Source organism: Cucumis sativus, chromosome 3 (assembly GCF_000004075.3).
Source record: "Cucumis sativus cultivar 9930 chromosome 3, Cucumber_9930_V3, whole genome shotgun sequence".
Taxonomy (NCBI): Eukaryota; Viridiplantae; Streptophyta; class Magnoliopsida; order Cucurbitales; family Cucurbitaceae; genus Cucumis; species Cucumis sativus.
The window spans coordinates 16,747,456-16,774,905 of NC_026657.2; the positions used below are offsets into that span (position 1 = coordinate 16,747,456).

The 27,450-nt window shown below is 31.8% G+C and overlaps 2 protein-coding genes across 2 annotated transcripts; both read left to right on the forward strand.

Moving 5' to 3' along the window:
• The first annotated feature begins 9,799 nt into the window (after positions 1-9,799).
• LOC101213604 (cytokinin hydroxylase) lies at positions 9,800-14,490 on the forward strand. Its single transcript, XM_004145612.3, has 5 exons — positions 9,800-10,142; positions 10,354-10,580; positions 11,407-11,648; positions 12,940-13,330; positions 13,953-14,490. The coding sequence occupies exons 1-5, from the start codon at positions 9,860-9,862 to the stop codon at positions 14,379-14,381; spliced, it is 1,572 nt and encodes a 523-aa protein (XP_004145660.1). The 5' UTR covers positions 9,800-9,859; the 3' UTR covers positions 14,382-14,490.
• An 8,248-nt stretch (positions 14,491-22,738) lies between these two features.
• LOC116402900 lies at positions 22,739-23,767 on the forward strand. The gene has a single exon (XM_031883332.1). The coding sequence runs from the start codon at positions 22,739-22,741 to the stop codon at positions 23,765-23,767; it is 1,029 nt and encodes a 342-aa protein (XP_031739192.1).
• Positions 23,768-27,450: the final 3,683 nt, after the last annotated feature.

Below are 27,450 nucleotides of genomic sequence, written 5' to 3' on the forward strand. Positions count from 1 at the left end.
GGCGTCGGAAAAAAGGAAAATGTTGTTTAATTGTTTCCTTTTTCTCGACATATACATGTACGACGTGGATTGTATGGCCATGCTTGAGGCAATCAAATCAATGTCGAGATAGATTGCATCTACCGACACACACCTTACAGCGTCAACGAATGTGCTATATCTCGACGTTCTTTATTCTGATGCTTTAAAATGCGTCGAAATAACCCTGATTTCTTGTAGTGTTTTACCTAACTGATTTTTCGGTTTCTGCCTTAAATTTAAAAAATATGCTACCGACTTCATCTTTTGTTTCTATAAGATAAATCTTAGTAAAATTTAGTAAAATCATGAACAAAAGATAATAATTTTTTCTACCTCTACTTGTAGTGTTTTTTAAATCGGCTATATCATAATGAATTAACTCTAACAATTCGGTACTTCTAGTTACAACAGAGTTAGACAATTTCTTAAAATATTTACTTTCTACACAAACATGACGTTTACTAGTATCATGTGATAATAGTTTAGACCTAAACACAGACTATTACGATACCTACACTATTATAATCTGAAGACTATTATAAGTCACTTTCCGTCTTAAACGCTTCCAAAATCTTCGCCCTAGGAATGATATTAATTTTCCAAAACTCTTTCCAACTTCAATCCTCCACCGATTGAAGAAGAGGGGCTCCTGGAGAGACACAATATTAATGCAAGGTGATAAGCACCTTTAACAAAAGAAAATGGGTTTGTTATTCCAACCCCCAGCTACTCTCATCTCAATTGATTGGCGGGTTCCAGGGGTATTTACAATATCCTCAGCATCACCCTCCAGCCTTCCTCCTCGACTAATAAGTCTTCAACCTTTCTATTTTTGAGCTCCTCAGCTAACTCAAACACTCGAAATTGAAGTTTAACCTAAATTCAATTTTATTTAAAAGTTCTAAACTAGATTTTTTAGATTTCTTTTTCTTTTTTTCTTCTTTTGCAAAGTTCAATGGAAAGTCTTCTTAGAAAAAGTATCTAAAATCAACTGAATTTTTTTTAATTAAAACCCATTCAAAATTTCATTTAGAAAATTTTCAAATTGATATTCAATTGGATTGAAACGAAGATTTTGGTGAATGAATAAATTAAGGACATAAACAAAATTAATAAACAAAGAATAAATACCTTTTATAAGGAGTTAAGCTATTTGTGTACTGCAACGTTGTAATTATTTAATATTATATTAATGAAATTATCTTTCTAAGAGGTGGTTGGTGTGTTATTTCACCCATGTGGATAACCAATCTCTGTTTTCCATTTACTTTTAACTGTGTGCTTATTTATACTGTTCTTGTTAATGCTTTAACATCGTACTACATGAGATTTGAAAGAAAATGTTGTAATCTTCCTCCCAAATATATACAAAGATGATTTGATAGTTGTACCTAAAACGTTACTGAATCTCAACAAAAGAATTAATAAAACAAAGTTAACTAATCTGATATGCATAATATTATTTGAAAATTATTCTGTTGTTGCCTTTACTTTTTGGTTACTTTTTTCTCAATTTAGACTTGTTTCTCCCATTTTTGAACTTCCTAAATGTTAAAATAAATAATATAATTTAAATCAATTCAGTAATAATTTTGTCTTAAATTTTTTGTTTTTCCAAATTAAGTCTATACACCTCTCTTCTACTGCAAATTTCTTGATTTATGTCCTGTTACCCATGTTTTCATAAACTAAGTAAAAATTTACAAACTAAAAAAAAAAGTAGTTTTGAACTTTTTTTTTTGTTTTTGTTTTTTTTTTTGAATTTAGCTAAGAATACACATCAGTATAAACCAAGGTAAGAAATGATGAGAAAATAGGTACAGTTCTAAAAACTAAAATAAAAAAATAAATTGATTACTAAATGGAACTTATTATTATTATTAGTTTTTGAAAGCTTATTAGAAAGTAAAAAAGGAAGCAAAGAAATAAGGTGAAACTTTTGTTTAGAACTAATTAGTGATTACTTTGTTGCAAAAGTTGGAATATTTGTTGAAGAAAAGCCATCTTCTTTTGCGGATGGCTACCACTAACTTTCAAGATTAGTTTGGACATTTTTCAAAATCCCAAATGGGTTATGTACAGAGGACCATTATTCCTAATTTATTTTAGTTTATAGACCAGTATTTTCAAGGTTGTCCCTAAGTTGGCTAACCTCCGCAATGTGTGCGTGGTGGTCGTAAGAGGAGGAAGAAGCGGAGGAAGCAGAACTCTTTCTTGACTTTGGTTTGGTGCCCCAACCAAGACCTTTTTGAGTAGGCCAATGTCTATCCAAAACAATCTCGCATATGTCGTCCTCCGAGAGTGGTTGAGAACCCTATGAGATGAGCTGAGACTGAAGTTGTAACATTTGATTCTGCACAATAATACAAGTTGGGATCAAGAGAGATCATCAAAATTTAAAAAGAAAGTAATAACAAGCTAGGGTGAACTTACGTGTGTGTCCTCTACTACCGGTGAAACGAACGCGACAGTACTACTGGCGTGCGTCTCTATAAAAAAGTCGACATAATCCAATGAACGACTGCGTTCTACAGTGAGCTCGACTTGTCGCTGAAGGAACGACTTGAAATCACTCTTATTGTTGTAAGGTTACTTCGCTATAGCAGCCTTACAAGCACTTGATTTCTCCTACAATCAGACAAAGTGTAATTAAAATGTTATATTCAAACAAAATTAAACGAATTATTATTAATTGATTCGATATTAATCACCTGGAATTGTCGTGTCATGTAATGGTCACAAAGAAAGTGTCAATATGGCACTCGATTGTCCAATCTGGGTGGTGGGTTTGCACGTGCTTCTTCGGGGTCACTGAACTTCTTAAAGTGTTGGTGGTTCTCTTCCCTGAACTCCTTCCACACGTTGAACATTTGATGCTCAACAAACCGATTAAGTGATGGATCCAGAAAATCCAGCACGAAAAATTGCTACAAAAGAAATAGGGTTTGAGATTAGTCTTCTACATACTTATGTTCAACATATATATATGTTAAAAAATTTACAAACTTACCCACAGGCAGCCCTTGACGACCTCGATGCACTCTCGGGGTACATCTGTCCATTTTAGTGCCTAAATTGGAAACGTCTCTCGCGACAACATATGGATCGTGCCGTTGAAACAAGGGGCATGCCCGAAAATAGGCTTGTCCCCTCCCAGAGTGATTGAAATGGGAATCCTCCCATTCTGTTGAGCGTATCTCTCCAACTCAATGTTCCTAAAGTGTTGTAATGAGAGTTGGAGAGGGTTGAAGCGACTCTACAAAAGAAAAAATAGCCTATTAGATTGGACAATAACGATGAATACTAATATTTAAGTGTAACAAGACGAATCTGGAGTGTTGCCCACCGAGGATGATTCTCCCACATTATCTAATGCATCCAAATTGAGAAAAATATCTGTATCATGATTATCGACCGAAAAGTTAGACATAATTCCTACAGACATGGAAACCAACAAACGTTAAACAAAATGTGAGTATAACATAAACTAAATGTATAAAAAAATATATGACTAATGTGTATATGTTAAGAAGACATTCACTACCTTCACCAACTACCTTAAACAAAATGTGAGTACCGCACCACCTCTACTACCTTCACCGACTACAATGACTCCACTGTTATGTGTTGTGCGTCAGAAATCACTCTCCAATATGTGAAATCATACACCACCGACAATGCATCCACTGTAAGAGCAAATCTCAACTGAAGGTCCCATTGCGAGTGAGAAGAAATCTTGAGAAATATTATTTGAACTCTCACGCTTTTCTAATATAACTTGAGACATGAAATTTTTTTACTCTTTCATGCATTTCCATGGCAGAAAATTGTAAGGAATTAACACTACAGGCCACATACTGTACGAGATACTCATATGATCGAACAAATTAAATCCATCTGAAGCTAACCCCAAACGAACGTTAAGTGGCTTTAAAGAAAAATCATAAAATTCAGAATCAAAGTGCTTTCATCCCTCTGCATTAGCTGGATGTCATCTCAGCACATCCTCTGTTTCCATTCGTTTATCATTATGTCATCTCATGTTCACCGAGCTTTCTTGCAATACAAACAAGCGCTGTAATGTTGACACCAACAACAAATAGCGAAATACTTTATGTGGAATTTTTTCCCTTGATGATTTGTCGTTGGAACTAACCATGTACTGAGACTCACCACAAGTTTGACACTTTTGCAAATCTCTGAACTCCTTCCAGAACAATAGATAATCATACTTACAGGCATGTATCCAAGTCCTAACTCACGCAACTTACGTTTGGCTTCATAGAATAAACCAGGGATATTGGTACCACACATTGAAAATGCACGTTTTATTATCTGTAAAATCATGTCAAAACACTTGTTGCTCATATCATTTAGAACCTTCACATGCATCATCATAACCAAAAAGTTTAGAGATGAAAATTCTGACTAGTCGGGATATAGCTCACAACTTGCTTGGTTTAATAACTCCTTAAATACCACATGTGTTCTATCTTCTTCTAAATCTACCCTAATGATAAACGACATTTCATTCTCCAAACTTTTCCTTTATACGTGTTCAATACCAGCTTGTAAATTATGCAACACACCCAACATTTCATTTTCTTCAAAAAATGGATTACTACTAGTTCATCAAAAGGATTATTACTACAACTCGCTCCTTCATCAAGCCTTTACATACCTCTATACAAGTTTACGGGTTCTCCATGATACACCCAGTCTACGTATAAAGAGGCTATTCCAATGGTTAATAGATGTCGCTCCACACCCTCTAATGAGTCTCAATTTGAATTCATACATCTCTTGCATGAATACCTTATTTGTTCGTAATTATTGACGTGATATTTTGCAACCTCTAAAAATTAGAAAACTCATTCTCTGTACTCAACCGAAAATATATCCCTAAGTTTCATCCAACTCTTGTCCATCTCGTTAAAAGCCCTAAAACATTAATACGTTTGATTAGTTTTATATCTCTGCTCTCAACTTACTCCAACATACTCCAACTTAACTCCAACTTACTCATTGAATAGGCTATATTGTCGAATCTCTAATATAACACTAAAATTAATTCAAATCTAAACTTAAGTTTAAACATAACTAACATTTTCAACATATCTAACAATTCATACATACTTAATTAAAAGCTACTTAAGAATCTCAAACCTTGTAATTAACGACTTAGAAACTAATTTTTTTTACATAAATAAATAGGCTACCATGACGATAGGATAACCACAAAATTTATATTCATATTCAACTTTAAATTCAAATTCGTATTATAATTGATATTAAACAAAAATTCATATTTAAACTCAAATTTAAATTAACTATCAAATTGAATATCTAGTTTATATTCAAAACTCTAAAGAACATACATTACACATAGAATATATAATATCAACAGACAATCTCAAATTTACACATCAAATCTCAAACTTAATATAAAAACTCATACATTTTCATATAAAAACATACATAATATATTACACACGCATATATCTCTGGCATGGATAATACATTACCAAACATAACAATGAATTTCAAACTACACATGCATATATTTCATACTATATATAATAAAAACATATATAATATATTACACATACATACATTATAAACTATACAAGTTTAAAAAAAAAAAAAAACAAAGAACAAAATCTTATACCAAGCAAATCAACGACGGAGGATGAGGGAGGAGCACAGAGCAGTGGGCGACGAATGATTGGGATGGAAGGCAAACGACTAACGATTCTTCTTCTTCCCTCTATTTTTTTTTTCTTTTCTCTTTCAGTTTCGCGTGCTCTGTGTTCTATAATCACAGAACAAATAGGGAGAGAAAATGTCGACCGAACACGAAAACATCAATCTTTCCAGAATTTTTTCGACGTCTCACTAAGGTGTAAGGAAAAGTCCAACTGTAATAATAAATTCCTAGCCCTTTGCCAAACGTGGTCAACGCTGATGTCGGAAAAGGTTTCAATTATATATGATTATTAAAACCTTTGTCGACATAGTGTTGATTGACGTTGGCAAAGGTTTAAATTAAATATTATTATTAAGACCTTTGCCGACATGGTGTGTATGAACGTCGACAAATGTTTAAATTCAATATTATAATTTAAACCTTTGCCGACGTGGTGTGTAAGAACGTCGGCGAAAGTCTAAATGTAAATTTTAATTCCTAACTTTCCCCGACGTTTTTTGTGTTTGCATCGGGGAAAGTATAATAAAAAATTCAATTACTATCTGTCCCCAATGTGGTTTCCGGTTGTGTCGGCCTTTTCTCCTTATCCCGACGTGTGTTTCTCAACTTTGGCATCTTCTCTCTTTTCTGACGTGTGTTTAAATCAACGTTGTATTTGATCGCTTAAATTTGGATAGTCAATTCTCAACAATTTTTTCAAGATTTTTTTATACATGATCGTTTAGATTTAATCGTTTAAACTTGACTACCTAAATCTAAACATTTTCTTTAAGATTCTTTGCTACACTATCGTTTAGATTTGTTTATCCAATTTCCCAATGAATTTTTTTCGCGATCTTCAACATCTAAATAATAGTTTGAAAAAAGTTTTTAAAAAATAGAACTTTTATATTTGATACACAATATTGAACCAAACAACAGTTTGAAAAAAAAAAAAAAAGAATTGCCGAAGAGAACAAGAGAAAACGAAGAAGAAGAAGAAAAGAAGAAAGACGACGAAAGAGCGCAAACATGAATTTTTTTATAAAAAAATGACCACCTTCATAGAATTTTTCATTTTGTTACACGTACTGTAAATATTAAATCGGTTGTTATATTTATGGAAATTATTATTTTTTTTCATTTTAGTTTATATACAGATTTTGATTTTGAAAATGTAAAATGCAAATTTATATTAAAAAATATTGACAGCATACAAATATGTAATTCCTTTATGGAAAATTAAAATATGCATTAACTGTTATGATCATATCACGAAAGAATGATAATACAAAATTTTAAACATAAAATATGTTTATAATTTAATTAATAATAATTTTTACTCAAACTATTATTTAGTGGTAACTTTAAGTTATTTATGATTTAGAAATATATATTATTTTTCAAAAAATGCATCTCCTTCCTGTGACAACAATAGTAAGATTGCATTAAGAAGAAGATCAACATGAACTACAAAATAGAAATACTTACACCTATTTACACACTATTATGGTGTCTACCACACACAAGATCCAATAATGTTAGGTTAGAGAGTTGATAGGTGGGACTTGCTACGACTTTCCTAGAAGTGTCAACTTCCCTGATCTTTCAGTGTTTTATACTAATGTTTTTGTATGGATCGATGATCTATAGATTCTCTTTGTCTAGGTTTCTTTTATTACTCTCGAGTTTCATTTCTCTCTTATCAAACCTAAGCACATGAGAGTCAAACCCCTCCAAAGTTGATTTGATGGGTCGCTCACATTCTAATTTGATCCTTGCTTGAGTCAACTTTACTATTATGTACCATCACATTACGACTCATCATTACTTTCTTGAGTTCAGTTGTCATCGTGTTATGTCGAGTGTACCCTTTGATTCAAAACCACCTTCAAACAATATCTAAATTACAATTCAATTTTTTTTGGAATCATACACATATATTTGAAAAACCCTAAAAAAATTATGATGCCTCGAACTTGTTTCATTATATATTTTTTTAACCTATGATGCTTTGAACTTGATTCATGGCTTTATACGTTAATTATTTTTGTAATATGTATTTGATTCCAATGACATCATTTGCCATTATTATTTTCTCTTCTTTTCTTAACTCTTGCATATATGTTTGTGAGGAAAACCATGAAACAAACTATTATTTTCTCTTCTTTTTCTAACTCTTGTCATTAAATTCCTTGCCATCTCATTTTCAATTTTATAGATTATAACCAGTATAAAATCATAATTACCCCCAAAAAGAATCATAATTGTTTTCCTCTTCCACCCCTCTTAAAATTAATCATATCAACATACCATGAAAAGAAAAAAGAGTAGTTTATCGCATAACACCATAAATATTTTATGGAAGAATACAAAGGTATATATTTGAAAGAAAAATTGCACATATAACACAAATTAGAAAAAAAAATATAATTTATGCTAAATTGACAATTTTTTACCAATTTTTTTTAAACATCAATTTTGTCTCCCAGTTTCCTTCCTCTTATGCTATCCATGATAACTTCTATCCTTGATACTATACTATGGGTGATGACTTCTATCAATGACATCATGTCTTATCTGTAAATATGTTTTACATGAATTTATCACTGATAACTTGAACTTTAAATTTCTTAAATGATATAAATGTTAATAGCATAACCTAAAATCAATAATTTATTTTAACAAAAAGTTGCAACTATATCAATGTCAATTAACTATCAACGATGGATAGAAGCTATCATATGAATATTATATGTTACTAATCAGTGATTCAAAGCTATCACTAATAACATACTAATTTGATCTTCTTTTTTTTTTTTCAATTTATGCTAAAAACAAACAACCGCAATATCATCACCTTAGAATAGCATTGCATTGATATAATAGCCTATTAGAAAATTTCTTATAGATGCTATCAGTGATATCCTTCTGTTGCTATATCACTGGTGGATATTATAAGTGATAGCAATAGAAGAATATCATTAATAGTAGCTATAAAAAATATTAGTTGATAGCCTAATTAAACCTTATCAATTCAAAATTGATATGTTTATCAAGGAGATATCACTTATAAAAAAAATATCATTTGTCTAATGATATTGTTTATAGTTGCTACTAGTGATCATATCCTTCTAATGCAACCAATGATAGATAATGTTAGTGATATTATTTTACGTTGATAGCAATATAGAAAAATTATTTATAATAGCTATTAGGAATATCAATTGATACTAACATCACTGATAAAAAGATATTAGTGATAGGAACTGTCATTTCTTAAAATGAAAGCTATCACATACCATATCACTAATAGCAGTTATCAACGATAGTAGTTAACTATAGCAACCAATACCATATTTCTCAAATTGAAAATTACTTTACCTTTTGAGTGGCTATCGTTGATAAAAGTTATCGCTAATAGTTGTTGTCTTTATATCAATTGCTAACATGCATATTCTTCAATTTAAAAATTATCACTGATAGTAGCTATTGGTGATAACAACCGATAACAGCTAGTAATGATATTTACAAATTTTAACTATATGTGATAGCTTTCAACGTGAAAAATTGAAAAGAAATGTGTGAAATAATCATTTCTCAAATTAAAAGTTATCATTAATAGCATATATGGCTGTTAGCAATTATTAGTGATAGATGTTATTACTGCTAGTTTCTAAATTGAGAAATTCGGTAAAACAAAAACCGCCAAAAATGAAAGTTGGACATGGGTATTTTAGTCTTTTACTATTTTTTGTGCTATATATATGTAATTATTTTATACTTGTGCTATTTATGCTATTATTTTATACTTTTTTCCTATGTATGCAATAACACTATAATCTACACTCATTTTATTGTTTGAATACAATTCAATATGACAAGTTTTTTTGAAAAGAAATTAGATATCTTTTATTTTCTTATTTGATAAGAAAAAACGGTAAAAATAGATGCATCTCTGGATGCACTAAATTATATTGTTATATTTTCATTCACTAAAAGGAAAGTAGGAAAATAAGAGAGTTTTTTAACAGGTAACAATGAGTTGGCGATTATAAATTGGCTCCTTCCTTCATCCATACAAACCCACCCATCTCTCTCTCTCTCCCCAATATTTTTCTCTTTGAAAAACTTTCCTCTTCATCTCTGCCCATGGCGATTATGATTATTCTAACAACACTTTTGGTGATTTTTATTTCATCACTTGCAAAGATTGCATATGATACAATTTCATGCTACTGGTTGACCCCAAGAAGAATCAGGAAGAAGATGGAGAAACAAGGTGTTCGTGGCCCCGTCCCTCGGCCACTTGTCGGAAACATCCTTGACGTAGCAGCACTTTTAGGAAAATCCACCGCCAAGGACATGAGCTCCATCGATCACAACATCGTCGACCGCCTATTGCCTCATTACACCACCTGGACAAAGCAATACGGTACGCCATGCATATACCATCAGTAAAAGAAAATATTCAAAATAAAAATGGTTAAAGATTCGAATTTGTCAAGAGAACCAAATTATATTGGTAAACATTTAAAAACAAGCATAGTTTCTTTTAAGATGTGACTTTTTGAACATGCATGATTGAATAAGATATATTATAACCTATCAAGTTAATCTTTTGAGTTAGGAATTTTATGGTACAGGAAAGAGGTTTATATATTGGAACGGGATGGAGCCGAGGCTATGTTTGGCGGAGACGGAATTGATAAAAGAAGTATTGAGTAAAAACAGCAATGTGTGTGGAAGATCATGGCTGCAAAGACAGGGAACCAAACATTTCATTGGGAAAGGATTGTTGATGGCAAATGGAGAAGATTGGTATCATCAACGACACATCGTTGCCCCTTCATTTATGGGGGATAAACTCAAGGTAACTCACTCTATAACTGAATATAACAATAATATTTAAACATATATATGTGTGTGTATATATATATATATATATATATGAAGAAATGAAAAATAATTTGTCGGACAACAGACTGTGATGCAAAAACACCCAAATATTTACCTAATTGATCTTTATGCTTTCAAATTTATCTCCCTTCATCTCCTTTATCTTGTTTGGTAAGTTTATGTTTTTCACTTTTTCTACTTTTTCATCATTATTAGAAATAAAGGCAAATATGGAAAGAGGTTTAATTTGATCATTATTATTATATTGATATATTTTGAATTAAAAAAAAAATGTAGATGTTTGTGTTTTTTATAAATGTTTGATGTTTTCTATTTATATTGAAATTTAGTATTTTAATACAAGTGTGAGAACCACACCCTTAATTTGAAGGACTACAAAATCCATATAATAACTCATTTTAAAATTAAGTTTGAGGTTAAAAAATTTCCATACCCCTATCTTCATATTATACTACGGTTAAGTCATCATCTATAAAAAAACGTAGCTAGATATTGATAGAGTAATTTAGAGAAAATGAAAGGAAAATCTAGAAATAGATGGAAGAAGAAGAGAAATGAGAGTTGAATATACTGAGAAAATTGACATGAAAATTGTTCAGTTGTACCTCTTTTGTTGGTTAAAAAGAGAGAAGATAGGACCCATATGTAATATATGTCTAAAAGGATATAAATTAATTAATGGGATAGGGAATAAATATGATTTAATCATATGTTTATTAATTTGTAATTATATAATTGGAATTTTGTTATATGATTATAAATTGTAATGACATGAAAAGAGCTATGCCGGGTTGATGGTGGAATGCACTAACAAATTGATCCAATCACTTGAGACCGAGTTTGACTCGGGCCGGACGGAGTTTGAGATCGCCGATTACATGAAACAACTCACCGCCGACATCATTTCTCGGACCGAGTTCGATTGTAATTCCGATAAAGGCAACCAAATATTTCATTTGCTTACTCTTCTTCAGCACCTCTGTGCCCAAGCAAGCCGCCACCTCTGCCTTCCCGGTAGCCGGTAACCTTTCTTTATGTCAACTTCAAATCCTATACCCATTTTTCGTCTAAATATTTCGTTTCTTTCTTCTCTGTTTTTAAATCTAATCTATTTATTCATTAAAATATTTCAGTTTTTTATAATTTTAATTCTCCAATTTTAAGTTCTGTACTTTATATAAATTTTAAATTTAGTCGTTGGTTTTTTTTATTTATATAATTTAAATTTTTAGTCAAATTACATTTATTAAAAAGAAAATTAAACATTACTTTTACTTTATATAACTTTTGGTAATCGTCGACAACTAAAGTGGATAACTTGGACTCTTGTTCACACCCTCACATTTGTTGAATTTAAAATGTTTATATTGATTTTATTTAATAATATGACTTATACAAATTTTGGTACAACAATCTTTTTAGTGGCTAACACATATGTCGTTCTATTTTACAAAAACTATAGGACAATTATAAAAGAGATTGTAAGAAATAGTCTATTTGATAAAATATTTATAATATATAACAAATTTTTCAAATTCTATCAATAATAGATATTGATAGACACTGATATGCTTCTATCAATGACATTAAAACACAAAGATGGAAGTCTATCAGTTTCTATAATGAATATAATTCAAAATTTTGTTATAGTTTGTAAATATTTTAATTGTTTTGTTATTTTAAAAAATATCTCTAATTGTAATGTGTAGCGATTTTAGGAATAATAATTAAGTATATAACAACATTTTAAAATATTGCAAATATAGCAAATTCTATGGCTGATAGACTCTTATGGTTTATTACTCCAATATGTGCAACATAGTCTGTCAATGATCAATGATAGATGATTGATACACTTTGATAATTTTTGCTATATTTGTAATTTTTTTTAATATTATTGTATACTTAATCATTTAAAATCTAATTCTCATGCCCCAACTTATATTCATAAAAGCAAACTTTCCTTCTAATATTTGTCCAACAAACTTTCATCAATATCTCAACTTTATATAATATACAAATAACCAAAATTAATTTATAGAAAATTATTGTAAATCATGAAACTATAAAAGATATTTACAAAATATTGAAAAGTTTTAAATTTTATTATTAACTGAGAATGAATTTGTTATTATTATCAATGATAAATTTAAAATTTTGAAATGTTTTTTAGATATTTTGAATAGTTTTTTCAGAAGACCTCTTGTTCATCTCTCCATATACTTTTTAGAAGAAAATGTCTTCTATTCTCCATCAATATAATATTGTGCTTTGGAGGTGGGGAGTGGAGTTTTAATGTTTATTTTGATCAGGTTTTTTCCAAGTAAATACAATAGGGAAATAAAGTCACTAAAAATGGAGGTAGAGAGGTTATTAATGGAGATCATTCAAAGCAGAAAAGATGGTGTGGAGATTGGTAGAAGTACTTGCTATGGAAGTGATTTATTGGGAATGCTATTGAATGAAATGCAAAAGAGAAGAGAAGATGGGGATAATGGTTTCAGCTTGAACTTGCAACTCATAATGGATGAATGCAAAACATTCTTCTTTGCTGGACATGAAACCACTGCCCTTTTGCTCACTTGGACAATCATGTTGCTTGCCACTAACCCTAATTGGCAACAAAAAGTTCGTCATGAAGTCAATCAAGTTTGCCATAATGGTGCTACTCCCTCTGTTGAACATCTCTCTAAGTTCACTTTGGTAAGCAAACTATTGTCCCTGTGTCCAATCTTGCACTTCACCTTTGGGCTTTAGTGGTAATTTAGTCACGAGTTGAATTATAATATATTCACAAGAATAATCACGTTACGACACGTTAAATTTTTAAAAGGTGTTTGAAATACCATGTTGATTATTATAGTATTTAGATTACAATAATTAGTAAGTCATATTAATCTGCATCCAAACATTTTTCTACTATGACCTAAAGACAATAAAAAAGAGAGAAAGAGAGGGTAAGGAGGAGATAGTAAAACACTATAAATATAATATTACATTGAAAATTAATACCAACTATTATAATTTCTTTTGAGATGGTCAAGAAATTAGTACGTGCACCAAGATATAATAGTTGAAAACACCAACTATTATAATTGGAACCAGCTCAAATAGAGAATGAGCTATAATATAACGGTCTCACCCACTTAAAAATTAAATTCTCAAACAAATTAAATGGTTAGATATATGATCAGATTAAATTCTCAAAAAGTAATTTCTTCCTAATCTAAATATTTCACGTTAATTAGTTTTGAGATAGAAGATGCTTAACTAACATGAATAAATTAGTTTAAACGGATATTCGTAATTAATGCTTATTTTTCAGCTAAACATGGTGATAAACGAATCACTAAGGCTGTACCCACCAGCAACAGTGCTACCAAGAATGGCGTTCGAGGACATAAAGGTGGGAGATTTAGAGATCCCAAAAGGCTTATCAATATGGATTCCAGTGCTAGCAATTCATCACAGTGAAGAGCTGTGGGGAAAAGATGTAAACGAGTTCAAACCAGAAAGATTTGCATCAAAGCCATTTAGTGGTGGACGTTTCATTCCATTTGCAGCTGGACCAAGAAACTGCATCGGCCAAGGCTTTGCATTGATGGAAGCTAAGATCATCTTGGCTATGCTTCTCTCTAAGTTTAGCTTCAGTATTTCAGATTCTTATCGCCATGCTCCTGTTAGTGTTCTCACCATACAGCCTAAGTATGGAGTTCAAGTTTATTTGACTCCAATCAATTCTTATCAACCTTAAACCCCTTTTTATTATCTTCTTCTCTTCGTTAATTAAATACAAAATATTGTCTTTTAGACATATATAAAATGGTACGAAATTGGTGAAATTCCAACTTCCTTATCCTATATATCTCTCCATATTTTCATTAATATGTTTTGTATGATCTTATTATAGTATCATTCTCTAAGAAACAAATTGGTATTTTCATTATGTTATTTTATTGCAAATCAACATAAAGCAATAAGATAATCGATAATCTTACCCTGATACTAATACTAATCATTTTAAATTTGTTTAAAATTCAAGAAGATTACTTCCTTTTTATGATTTTTTATAGAAAAATTATTTTAAATAGCAAAACTTCTCAATCTAGATTGTAGTCTAGTTTATTCTTGCTTATGGAAAATAAAATTTTGTTATATTTATAAATATAATTTTCATCTTGACTCGTTTTACTATGTTTACTCATTTTGTAATATTTGAAAACAATTAATTGTTATATTTATTATATCATTTCTTTATATATATCTATTAATGTTTAACCTTTCCTAAATTTGAGACCTCAAAATTTATTAGAGGTTTTTATAAAAATAGCAAAAAAACATTTATGATAATAGAGTTCATATCACAAAAAATGACAAATTTAAAAATGACGATCGTCTAATAGCACTATGATTACTGTCTAATAGCTGTTTAATATAACTAATTTTGTTATATTCACAATATGCACCAAAAAAAGTTGATGTAATAAACTATCGTTTCTAAATGTTTTTATAATTATTTGATGCAAATTTTCCAATTTATTAATTAAGTCACGTACAAATTGTTACTGATTGTTTTAAAAAATAGTAAAAATAAACTAAAAAAATTTATAAATTGTTACTAATTGTTTTAAAAAATAGTAAAAATAAAATAAAGAATTTATAAATATAATAAAATATCACTAATAAATATAACTATATAGTTATTGATGATGGAAAGATTGAAAACGACTTTAATTGCATAGTTAATATTAGTAATTATACATGTTGAGCGATGTGCAATTATATATTCTTAACGACCCAATCGCTCTCTCTCTCTCTCTCTCTTTTCATAAATATGTTTAAAAACTTGTTTGATTTTATCTCCTTTTCCTAACGAGTCATATATCTTCTCTCCCATATATTTGTAATTATATGTTATAGTATTACGAAAAAGTATCTTTTTAATTTAAATATCAATTAGATTTGAGCAAATAATTATATATCCCTTTGGATTCCTAGTTGAACTCTTTACCTACTTAAATACTCAATAGTGGACTTCTAACTCCCCCTTTAAATTTAGATAGTCATAGAAATAAATAAATTATTCAAAGTGAGAATAATGAAATAAATTAAGGACTCATTCAATTATATATCTTCTTAAGAAAATTAAATTATTCTGTTATATATATATATATAATATATATAATGATATGGAGATGTGTCTTCTTCATTGTGCTTCATGCTCCATAAACTTAGTAATGATGGTGCCATCACACTCTTCTATTTATTACCTTTCCTTTTCAATATAAAAGAGACATCATATGGTTGTCATGCCACATAATATATTAATTAACAACCAACCACATTATTCTAAGTCATACCCAGATATAGTTTTAGACTTAATCTAATTATTTGTATATCTATCAATTTTGTTTGAACAAATCATATAGTTGTGTAAATATTATTTTTTATTATTCATAAAAAAAACCCCACAATAAAATGATTTTTTGGAAATTTATAAATTCATATTTGTTTTATTAAATAAAAAATAATTTTATTAAAATCAATAAAGTATAGTTTTATTCACAATCACTATTTCTTTTCCAACTTTCATGTATCATTATATTCCAATTTTTGACATTTTCAACGTATTAAAGAAAGGAAAGAAAATCTCTTTCTTTCCCGTTTTAATTTCAACCCTAAATTTAAAATTCTATATTTTTAATTTTAAAGCAAGTTTTTAGTCTCTAGATTTCAAAATTTTCTTCTTGTAAATTTGAACATTTGTATTTTTAACTTTAATTTTTTACTTCGAATTAAAGTTTCATTACTTTTCATCACGACTAGAAGACTAATATGACTATTTAGTAAAAGAATTGAGGTTAAAAATGTAATTCTTAAAAATTGTGAATTAAATTGAAACAAAATTCAAATTATGATTATAATATTTTGAAACCGAAAAACTAGATGGATGAAACAACTGTATTGTTCTCCCCAATCCTCATTTACAAAAGTTAAAATAAAAGACCAATTAATGATAAAAAAGACCTAACATTTTCATTTTCATGTATGTTTAAAAGAAAAAAGAGTAAAGTTACCGATAGATATGAATTATATAAATGTAAGAACTTCACACAAGGCATTACCCATAAGAGATTTTGAAAGGTGGATTTAATAATAGCATTATCCCATGATTATAAGGATATAATTACATTTTTCTTTTGTTCTAACAACTTAGCACGAGTGGGGTTTAGTATATCCAAAATAAATAATAGATTTAAGTAGAAAATGAAGGGAAAAAAGTGGTGGGGTTTGACTCTAATGTAAAGTTGTGGCCATGTCCATATGAAATTCATCCTTAAAAAAAGTTAGAGAAAATAGTCAAAAAGAAACAGAGAGAGAGAGAGTATATATAAAATGGGTTTCCACACAAAATATGATTAAAGACTTTGCCAGAAAACGCTGTTGGTTTGATATTAAAATATCAGAGTAGAAACAATGTTTAAAATGTGTCAAACAAAAATTTCGAGGAAAGAATTGTGTCAAACAAAAAATTGATGTAATTTCAAATTTCAATAAAAAGTTGATATGGATCCACACCTTCAAAAAAAGGTTATAAAAGTAAAACAATAGAAAGTTATACAGCAAAATTTACAAAAGAAAAAAAAAACTAAAAATATTTTATTGTTGTAAATAAGGGAATTTTTAAAAGTAATTACTACGTATATAACAATTTTGAAAAAGAAAAAATGTTACAAGGGTACAATGTGAAATAACAAAAATACTCCCGCAATTAATCGACCACACATGTTTAAAAAAACGATCTTGTACCCTTGTATCCGGTTTGAATGATCTTGTACTAAATCAAAACAATTTTGGTACAATACTGGGTAATGAAAAAAGAATAAGAAGAAAAAAAATGACACAATACTTGATCATAATGAAAAATAATAAGGATGAAAAATATTGCCTTTATGAAAAAGATGATAACGAAGACGAAATAAATTCTGAAAAAGGAGAGAAAAAATTAACCAATAAACTAAAATATAATATATAAATAAATAAAATTATACGAATTTCATGAACTTTTCTTATTTTGTTATACGAGTCATAAATATATTTTTAGTTTTATTATATAATATGTAAATTAACCAATAAACCAAAATATAATATATAAATAAAGAAAATAAAGAAAATAAAATTATTTATCTCCACTATATTGATTCAATTATTTTGAAGTTTCAACTAACATGTGGATCTTATAATAACTTACCAAATGTCATTATTTAAAGGCAATTTAACATGTCACTAAAGGCTGGTATCTTCAAGATGCATGGTAAAGAAGTTGAATGCGAGAAAAATGACACATGACAATGAACACTAAGCATAATAGGCATCTATTATAATATTTATAATACTCATCTCTTAGATGCCCTTTACATATATGAAACATGGCTCATTCACTACAATAAATTTGACCTATGATGTCGATTGGAAAAACTGAACACGGATGTTTAATGTTGGTTTTAAAAAAACAGATCTTTAATGTCAGCTTTAAACTAACATTAAAGGTATCTTTTTTTAGAAACCGACGTTAAAGTTACATTAAAGATAGTTTTAAATTTTTTTTCAAATTTGTTTCCCTCTTTTCCTAATTATAAGTACATAAAATGAAATAAAACTAACTCTAAACCCTAATGCTTTTTGTCCTTTTCATCTTCCTTTTTTATTTAAGCTCCACCACGATCTTTTCTTCTCCATGGGTGGAATGGTGCTCATATCTCTGCTCACAATCCATCTCTCCACAACTCTGATATTTGATCTCCACTACTCACAATCGTTGCAGATCTCCAAGCTCAACCATTCACCTTCATCAGCTTCATTCCAACTCAAATCTAGTGTGTTTGTGCATGCATGCTCAACCATTTTCCATGCTCATCCTTTCTTCATCTTCACAACAACAACAAACCCTCACACAACACCCTAAAACTCCCTTCACCTAAATTGGTAAACCCTAAACCTTAGGAAAAATTAAATCTTTTAAAGAGCCTGGAAGGTTAGATTTTGATTGGAGTTAAGTTTGGAAAAATAAACGCACGTGGTGTCATTTAATGTGTCTTGGTAGGTCGAAAGAAACAAAGCTAAGTTAAGGATGGTTAATGAGTTATGGATGTTAGGTTGAAAAAGAGAAAATTCTGGCTCAGTCTATAAGTAGGCATTTTAAAGTTTTGTGGGTGGCCAAAAGAGGAGTAAATAATCTCTAAAGAGGTTATTAGGCGAGATGACAAGTGTTAGGTGGCCAAAGACAAACAAGTGTGTGTAGCCGAGAAGAGTTGGGAGACCAAAATAACCTTTAAGTGTGTTAGGTGAGATGATCATGGCTAGGCGTTGAAGACTTGTCTTGTTGAGAGGTTATTTGGGCAGTGAAGAGACATTGAGCGTTTTGCCTAGGCAACCATAAGGTTGGCAAGAAAACTTGTATGCGAGATGGGGCTTGTGGTTATGTCAAAGGAGGTTAGCAAGCATTGAGATTGAATGTTTGGGAGTTTTGATCAAGGTTATAGTGTTATGATATATATATATATACATATGTCCTTTATTGTAATTTTACATAGTCTCTAGGGTTTAGTTTATTCTCTATATAAATATGTAACATTGCTTTGACTCAACAAATAATAAGACAGATACGTTTCTGAATTCTAAATTACAAGCGAGGAAGTAAAGCTGGTGTCTGACCATGGTAAGTCGATTGAGTGGATTCCCTGTGCCATTTACATGCAAGAGTTGTCAAGAAATTCTCATGTGAAGTTCATTATAAATAGATCACTTCAAAATAGTATTTCTCTCCTTTTACTCCTGCATTTTAGCTCAAATTACTATCAAAAGTTTCTAAATTGAGTCTATTTCATATGTTGAGGCTTCTGGTCAAGTTTGAGGTGAGGAAGATAAAGTTTGAGCTAAATAAAGGAGGAAAGGTCATTCTCTGGCAGAATCTAAGCAATCTTGATTTTTAGAGGGCTACAAAACAAATATTATAGAGTTGTTGGCTTACATTTAGAGTTAAGCAAGTTAAAACAACTTCACACAATGTTGTAGAAGGAAATTTTCTTATTTGAGTTATGAATTTGGAGATATTAACCTCCAAAGTGGGACCTAGGTTATGGCCAAGAAAGAAATTTCTAGACAAGTTTGAGGTTGGGCCGATAGGTTAGAAAGAGTGTGGTGAGTTGCACGTACATTTCAAGATTTAAGAGGTTAGTTAGAGCTTTTGAATGCATAAGGCACAAAACAGTGCACAACCATACAACACGAAGCACGCGACTGTGCCATGTGGTCTGCCCTACATGCAAGATGCATGGATTGTGCATGACAACTCTATGTGGAGCACTAGGCACATGGCCAAGTGAGGCGCGCCACGTGTCCCTTGCAAGGTTAGCACCCAGCAAAGCTAGGTAAGCCCTGCAATGTTGATAAGTATATAAACATTTGTTAGAATAATGAGGTCAAAACGCACAATAAGATTATCAAAATACGCAACTTATATTGTAAATTCATAACTATTTATAAATACATCTTACAAAGGCATCATGTTTGTTTTATGCGATTACAATGTTTAAACATAGGATAAATAGAAAGGAAAAAGCTACACTACTACAAAACTGGCAATACTTGACGCTTAAAGGAGGTTTACTTGACAGTTTTTTAAGCATCAAGTAAAATTATACTTGACAAGTAAAAAGTGTCAAGTATATAAGATTACTTGACGCTTTTACACGTCAAGTAATCTAGTGTCAAGAATAAGAGAGTTTTTTGTTTGATAGTTTTTACGCGTCAAGTAAATATATACTTGACAGTTTAGAAACGTCAAGAATTTGTTTATTCTTGACAAGTTTTACATGTCAAGATTTTTTTTCTTCTTTCAAATGATAAATTGTAAAATTTAAAATACCTCATATAATTATATTGCACCTGTTTTGAAGTCTAACAATGATATACAACATTATTAATTGAACTATTTACATTTTTTGAATCAACTCAAACCTTCAATCAAATAACTAACAAATTGCATATATGTCATTGAACATGTTCATATAGTTGTTCATTCCAATATACTTACAACATAGAAACATATTGTTATATTACAAAACAAGTTATGAACACCGTTCTTAATCATAAAACACAAATTATAAGTAATAATAAGTGTTGTTCACAATTACATAAATCACATCATCCTATGATCTTGAAGAAATCACATCATCCTAAAATCTTGTTCACAATTAAGTTACCGGTCACCAATGTATTTTCCCTAAGTGAAGTATTCAATGCACAACTCCTCCACGAGATCATGTTGTTTGCCTAAGCCTTTCAAAGTTTAGAGTATTTCCCTTGAAAAACAAGCAAAAGATATTGCACGAGTAAAAGAAAAATTAGTGATCAATCATGATGATTATAGATTATCCAACGCTAGGAAAGTGAGAAGTATGAAAATCAGCGGTTATAATATTTATCTCAAATTAACAAATATGTTAATGATGAAATCAAAGTAAAATACAGAAAAAGTTCCAAGGCGATGTAGAGCATAAATATATGGATAATGTGAATCAATCATGGTTACCTTAACTTCCTTCAACCATAACTTCTTCAAGTCTCACTAGAAGAAAACCTGTCTACTATGACAGTTCTATATCTCAAAAAATGAATGGAAAAAAAAAAAAAAACTGTCACAAAATAGAAAATTTCGCGTTTTTGGCGGGAAAAGACGGAATTTTTCGGAAAACACTTTTCGCGACAGTTATTTAATGTCATAGAATGTTACCATTAAAAAATTTATTATTTTATATTTAAAAAATTAAAATTACATATTTATATTTTAAAAAAAACCCAAATTCCCCAAAATTTTCCCCAATTTCTTCCTCCCATCCGCGTACCCTATAGATTTCCCTCAAATTTCCCCCAATTTCTTCCTCCCATCCGCGTGAAGTCCAGTCGCCTTTCTCCCAATTCTGACCGTCTGAAGTCCCGTCGCCACCACCACCCCCCTCCTGCCCGTCCGTCGAAACCTTCTCCACCAACCCGTTGCCACCACCAACCCGTCGCCACCACCCCCGTCTTCTCCAAACCTCTCCAATCAACCCGAAGCTTCAAATCGTGGGCGTCAGTCGTCACCCCTCCCCTCCGCCGGTAAGCTTCTCTTCCTTATCTCTTTCTCTCTCTCTCTCTCTATGAAGTTCTTCGTTGTCTCCGTTGGATTGTTTCGTGAGTTTCAGTTTATCCCAATTTCAGTCATTAATCGTTGATTTTCTGTTATATATGATCTTAATTCGTTCTTGCAACCACATGAGCTTATTTTGTGAATTTGAGTTATGCCCAATTTCTGTTTTCATTCGGTTAGTTTCTGTTCAATTTTAATTTCTGGCAGTGTACTGTGGTTTAGGGTAAAGTTAGTCTAATTACTTGTACAATGTAAGCCAAACTACTTATACAAACCTACCCTAATCAAGTAACTAAAGACAAACTATTGTTATAATTATTTGTCAACTAATTCCCTTCATCATTCATCATGTCTGTAAAGGAAATTGTCCTTCAAATGTTTTATGCTAATTGGGGGTTGTTGAACCTAGTCCAGAAGTTTCCTTCAAGATGGTTTCATCACTAATGTGGTAATGAGACAACCTTTCAAATTAATGTAACAAATTTAATTAGTTTTCATCATGGCATTCGAGTGATTCGTTTAATATGGACGAATGTCTTCAAAACTGTCAAAGTCGACAAAATCCAATAGGGGAGGTCTGAATTGACTCAAGTCTTAGGAGAACGTTTCATGGTATTTGAGTGTTAATAGGTGGATTACGATATTTTCTTCGTATATATAGTTACAATATTTTCTTGATTATATATAATTTTGATGTTGATTATCTATTTTGGAAAATATACTTTTGTGTGTCTATCTGTGGCGCTATTTCCTACCACAATCGTTTCCACCACAGCTAGAAAATTCCTAAATGGTATGAAATAAATTATTAAGTACTTTGAGGATTATCTACCGTTTTGAAAGTTTGAGTTTTAAAAGTTGTTGCCTATAATCTCTTTTGTAATCAGGTTTATTTCGAGGCCAACTTAGACCTCTACACAATGGACAAGTCATGGATGACCCAAAATAGGATGTCAAGAGAATATGATTTAGGAGTCGAAAGGTTCATTAAATTTGGGTTGAGTCATGCCAAAGGTGTTAATTCAATTAGATGTCCATGTTTGAATTGCGGCAATCGTTTACTTAAGGATGTCTCAACAGTTCGGTATCATCTGTATGCCAATGGAATTGATAAGAGTTACAAGGTATGGTTCTGGCATGGTGAAGAATTGAACTCAGATAACGTTGCCAACCCGATGGAAAATATAGTGGATGAAACTGATGAAAACGACGATTTATTTAATACAATTAATATGGTTCAATCTGTTCAAGAACAATCTTGTAATGCATCAAATACCTTCGACACTATGTTTGATGACGCGAAGAAACCCTTATACCCAGGATGTAAGCAATTCACAAAGTTATCAGCCCTCGTGAGATTGTATAACCTGAAGGTTAGGTATGGTTGGACGAATACTAGCTTCTCTGAATTGCTGTCCATAATAAGTGATCTATTACCTGATAACAATGAAATTCCATGTTCTTTGTACGAAACCAAGAAAACACTTGGTGCCCTAGGACTGAGTTACCAAAAGATTGATGCATGCCCTAATGATTGCTGCTTGTACAGAAAAGAATATGAAAAGTTGACCAAGTGCCCTAAGTGTGGTTTGTCAAGGTGGAAGATCGCTAAGAACTCAAAAAAGGAAAAAAGTGGTGTGGCTGCTAAGCAGATGTGGTACTTTCCAATAATTCCAAGATTTATAAGAATGTTCAAGAGATCTGAAAATGCTAAGAACTTGCGTTGGCATGCGATAGATAGACAAGTTGATGGTGTTTTGAGACACCCGGCTAACACTCCATCATGGAGGTTGATAGACCACATGTGGCCAACCTTTGGGTCAGAATCGAGAATCTCCGTTTGGGTTTGTCTAGTGATGGAATTAACCCATTTGGAGATATGTCGACGACGTACAGTTGTTGGCCCATCATCACTACAATATACAACCTTCCACCATGGCTGTGTATGAGAAGAAAACATTTGATGCTGACAATGTTAATATCAGGTCCAAAGCAACCGGGGTACGATATCAATACGTACTTAGCACCTTTAATTGATGATCTACAAACGTTGTGGACGGATGGAGTTCGTTGTTTCGATGCATATAAGGAAGAATATTTCACACTGCGGGCTGTCTTATTATGGACCAACGATTTTCCAGCATACGGTAATCTATGCGGTTTTAGTGTGAAAGGATATAAGGCTTGTCCAATATGTGGAGAGGAGACTACTTCTATAAGATTGCAACATGGAAAAAAATGTCATACATGGGACATAGGAAGTATTTGCCAAGACATCATCCATACAGATTACAAAAAAAAAAATTTAATGGGAAGCAAGAGCATGGAATTCCTCCACAACCCTTGTCGGGTGAGGCCATGTACCTTAAGATGAAAGACATGATATTTTCATGTGGGAAGAAGTGTGGAAAGACCGTGCATAATGAAGGTGGCAATGACTATTGGAAAAGAAGACCTATTTTTTTCAACTACCATATTGGAAACACTTGCATGTTCGACACTGTTTAGACAGAATGCATATTGAAAAAAATGTATGCATGAACATAGTGGGCACCTTACTTGATATACCAGGAAAAAGTAAGGATGGGATGAATACTAGACTTGACTTGGTTGATATGAAAATTAGACCAGAATTGGCACCAACGTTTACTGGTAATAGAACTTATATCCCTGCGGCATGTTATACACTGTCAAAAGAAGAGAAGTATCGATTTTGCAAGACTTTGTCAGAAATTAAAGTTCCAGAAGGTTATTCAGCAAATATTAGTAGTCGTGTCTCTTTGGATGACTTAAAACTGACCGGCCTTAAGTCGCACGACTGTCATGTTTTAATGCAGCAACTGCTTCCAATTGCAATACGTTCAGTCCTACCGAAGAATGTGAGGTACACTATTAGTAGATTGTGCTTCTTCTTCAATGCGATTTGTGCCAAAAGTTTTTCTGTCTCAGATCTTGATGCACTTCAAGAAGATATAGTTCCGACTTTATGCAATCTTGAGAAGTATTTCCCACCCTCGTTTTTTACAATCATGGTTCACCTTGTCGTTCATCTCGTTAGAGAAGTAAAGCTTTGTGGACCAGTATATTTGCAATGGATGTACCCATTTGAACGATGCATGAAAGTGTTGAAAACTTATGTTCGCAGTAGAGCTCGACCGGAAGGATGCATTGCAGAAGCAAGCATATGCGAGGAGGCAGTTGAATTCTGTTCAGATTTTCTTTCTTGATTAGATCCTATTGGACTTGGGTCACTCAATTCAAGGACAGAAATACAAAGCAATCAACCGCTAGCAGCAGGAACATACGTTCGACCCGATGTCCAACAACTCAAGCAAGCACATCTTCATGTCTTACAGAACATTGGAGAAGTGCACCCATACGTTGAGTAAGCATTCGTATGAGTATATACTGCCATTAATTTACCCTCAAGCCACCAATTTAATGTATGAAACATTTCGTAGGCAACATTTCAATCAATTAAAGATGGAAAATCGCAGAAGAGCAAAAAATGAACAGTGGCTACAAGTTGAACATAATCGATCCTTCAGTGCATGGTTTAGGGATCGGGTACATACATAATCAAAAATTTATTTTCGTTTAATCTAATTGTTCAATATTTAGAACGACTAATTGTTCTATTCAATAGGTGATGAGTGAACTACAGGAAGGGAAGGTTCTCTCGAACACCATACGTTGGCTTGCACATGGACCCCACCCTGCTTTAATGATGTACGACGGATACATAATTAATGGAACGTCTTACCACACAAAATCTCGTGATGACTACCGAACGGTGCAAAACAGTGGGATTATGTTAGTCGCAACAACAATGCAAGTGTCAAGTGCGAAGGACAAAAACCCGGTCGTCTGTGACATGTCTTTCTATGGCACCATTCAAGAGATTTGGGAAGTCAACTACAATATGTTTAAGGTTGTTCTTTTCAAATGCAATTGGGTTGAAAATAATGCTGGTGTTCGGAAGGACGATCTGAACTACACACTGGTGGACCTTAGTCGAATTGGCCACTCTTCAGATTCGTTTATTATTGCCACACACAAAAGACACGTATTCGATGTCACAGATCCTGTTGATCCAAGATGGTCGGTTGTTGTGATGCCACCCGAGAAGGACTTTCCCCACAGATGTGTTGATGATGACATAAGTGACATCTTGCCTCACTATCCCCCACTCTCTTCTTACCACACAACTTTTGATTATGACGAAGGTGGTGAAACATATGCTAGACCTGACTGTGAAGGCACATGGGTTACCAATTGACTATCCCCACAAATGAGTTAATCATTGTTGTTTTATTCTTCTTTGTAGGACTATTCCATTTTCAGAGATGACTACTTCAGAATGTACCGTTATCAAGTTTTCTTTTCATGTTCAATACTTTCTTTGTTTTCAAATTTCGGAGAATTTTATGTAGTAGATGTTCTAATTTGAAAGTGTTATGTGCTTTACCATATTTAGTGTGAATTTTGCCTAATTAAGTTTGTCTGAATTGTTTCCTATTTTCTTTGAGAACCAAGGGTTTATTAATGTTTAGTTATGTTAACACTTTTTTGGTTATTTCATATTTCACATTTACAATTAAATCACATGTATTATGTTTTAAATCACATGTATGTTTGCAGTAATGGTTCATTCAGATGATGATGAGGTTGCTACACCCATTCAAAGAGGGGAAACTAGTAGCGAGAAAAAGAAACGTGGCCCTACGAGAATGAAAGATATAACACGTTTTAGTAGTGAGGGACGGAGAATGGTTATTCAGTACAATGAACTAGGTCAACCGATTGGACCGAATGCAACGAAGTTGAAGAGTTTTATTGGAACGACCGTAAGGTTTCACGTTCCTATCACGTACTCTACTTGGCATGCTGTTCCAATGGAGATGAAGGAGAAAATTTATGAATTGATTGAGGTAAAAATGCTTCTTATTGACTGTTTTTAGGTTAAACTACCAACTTCAACAGATTTAATACATTTGATTTTCTTTTTTTTTGTAGGCCGGCTTCATTCTTGACCCCAAGTCGAAGAAAAGCATACTTCAAAACGCGGGAGTATGCTATCGTGGGTTTAAGTCGAGATTGACAACTACGTACGTACTTCCATTTAAGGACGATGTGGAGAAATTAAAACACCCACCAGCGGAATACTCATTCATCGATCAAGACCATTGGGATGAATTTGTGGCTTCACGGTTGAAGGAAGATTTTGAAGTACGTATGGATATCCAAACATTTTCTTATACTTTATGTACAATTTGTTACACAAATATGTTAATATAATAGAGGTTATACAACTTTTTCTACAGAAAAAAAGTGAAGACGGTAAACTGAAAAGGAGCCTGTACAAATACAACCATAGAACATCTCGCAAGGGGTATGCAAATCTGGTTGAGGAGTTGGTAAGTAACTGCCCTTAAAGATGTTCTTTGTTTTCATGATGTTAGATTCCAAATATAACATATACTGTTTATGTAGCGTGCATCTTCTTCGTCAGATCAAATAGATCGATCGATAGTATGGAAACATGCACGGTTGGATCGTAAGGAAGAGATCCCAGATAAAGAGACGATGGACGTTGCCAATCTCATTGTAAGTTAACAAGTTGAGAAAATTT

Excerpts from the sequence above, each read along its gene's own strand:
- LOC101213604 (XM_004145612.3), top strand. The coding sequence starts at position 9,860 with ATGGCGATTATGATTATTCTAACAACACTTTTGGTGATTTTTATTTCA. Across the intron at positions 10,581-11,406 it reads TTATGGGGGATAAACTCAAG|AGCTATGCCGGGTTGATGGT; the intron begins GTAACTCACTCT and ends TGACATGAAAAG. Across the intron at positions 11,649-12,939 it reads CTCTGCCTTCCCGGTAGCCG|GTTTTTTCCAAGTAAATACA; the intron begins GTAACCTTTCTT and ends TATTTTGATCAG.
- LOC116402900 (XM_031883332.1), top strand. The coding sequence starts at position 22,739 with ATGGACAAGTCATGGATGACCCAAAATAGGATGTCAAGAGAATATGAT.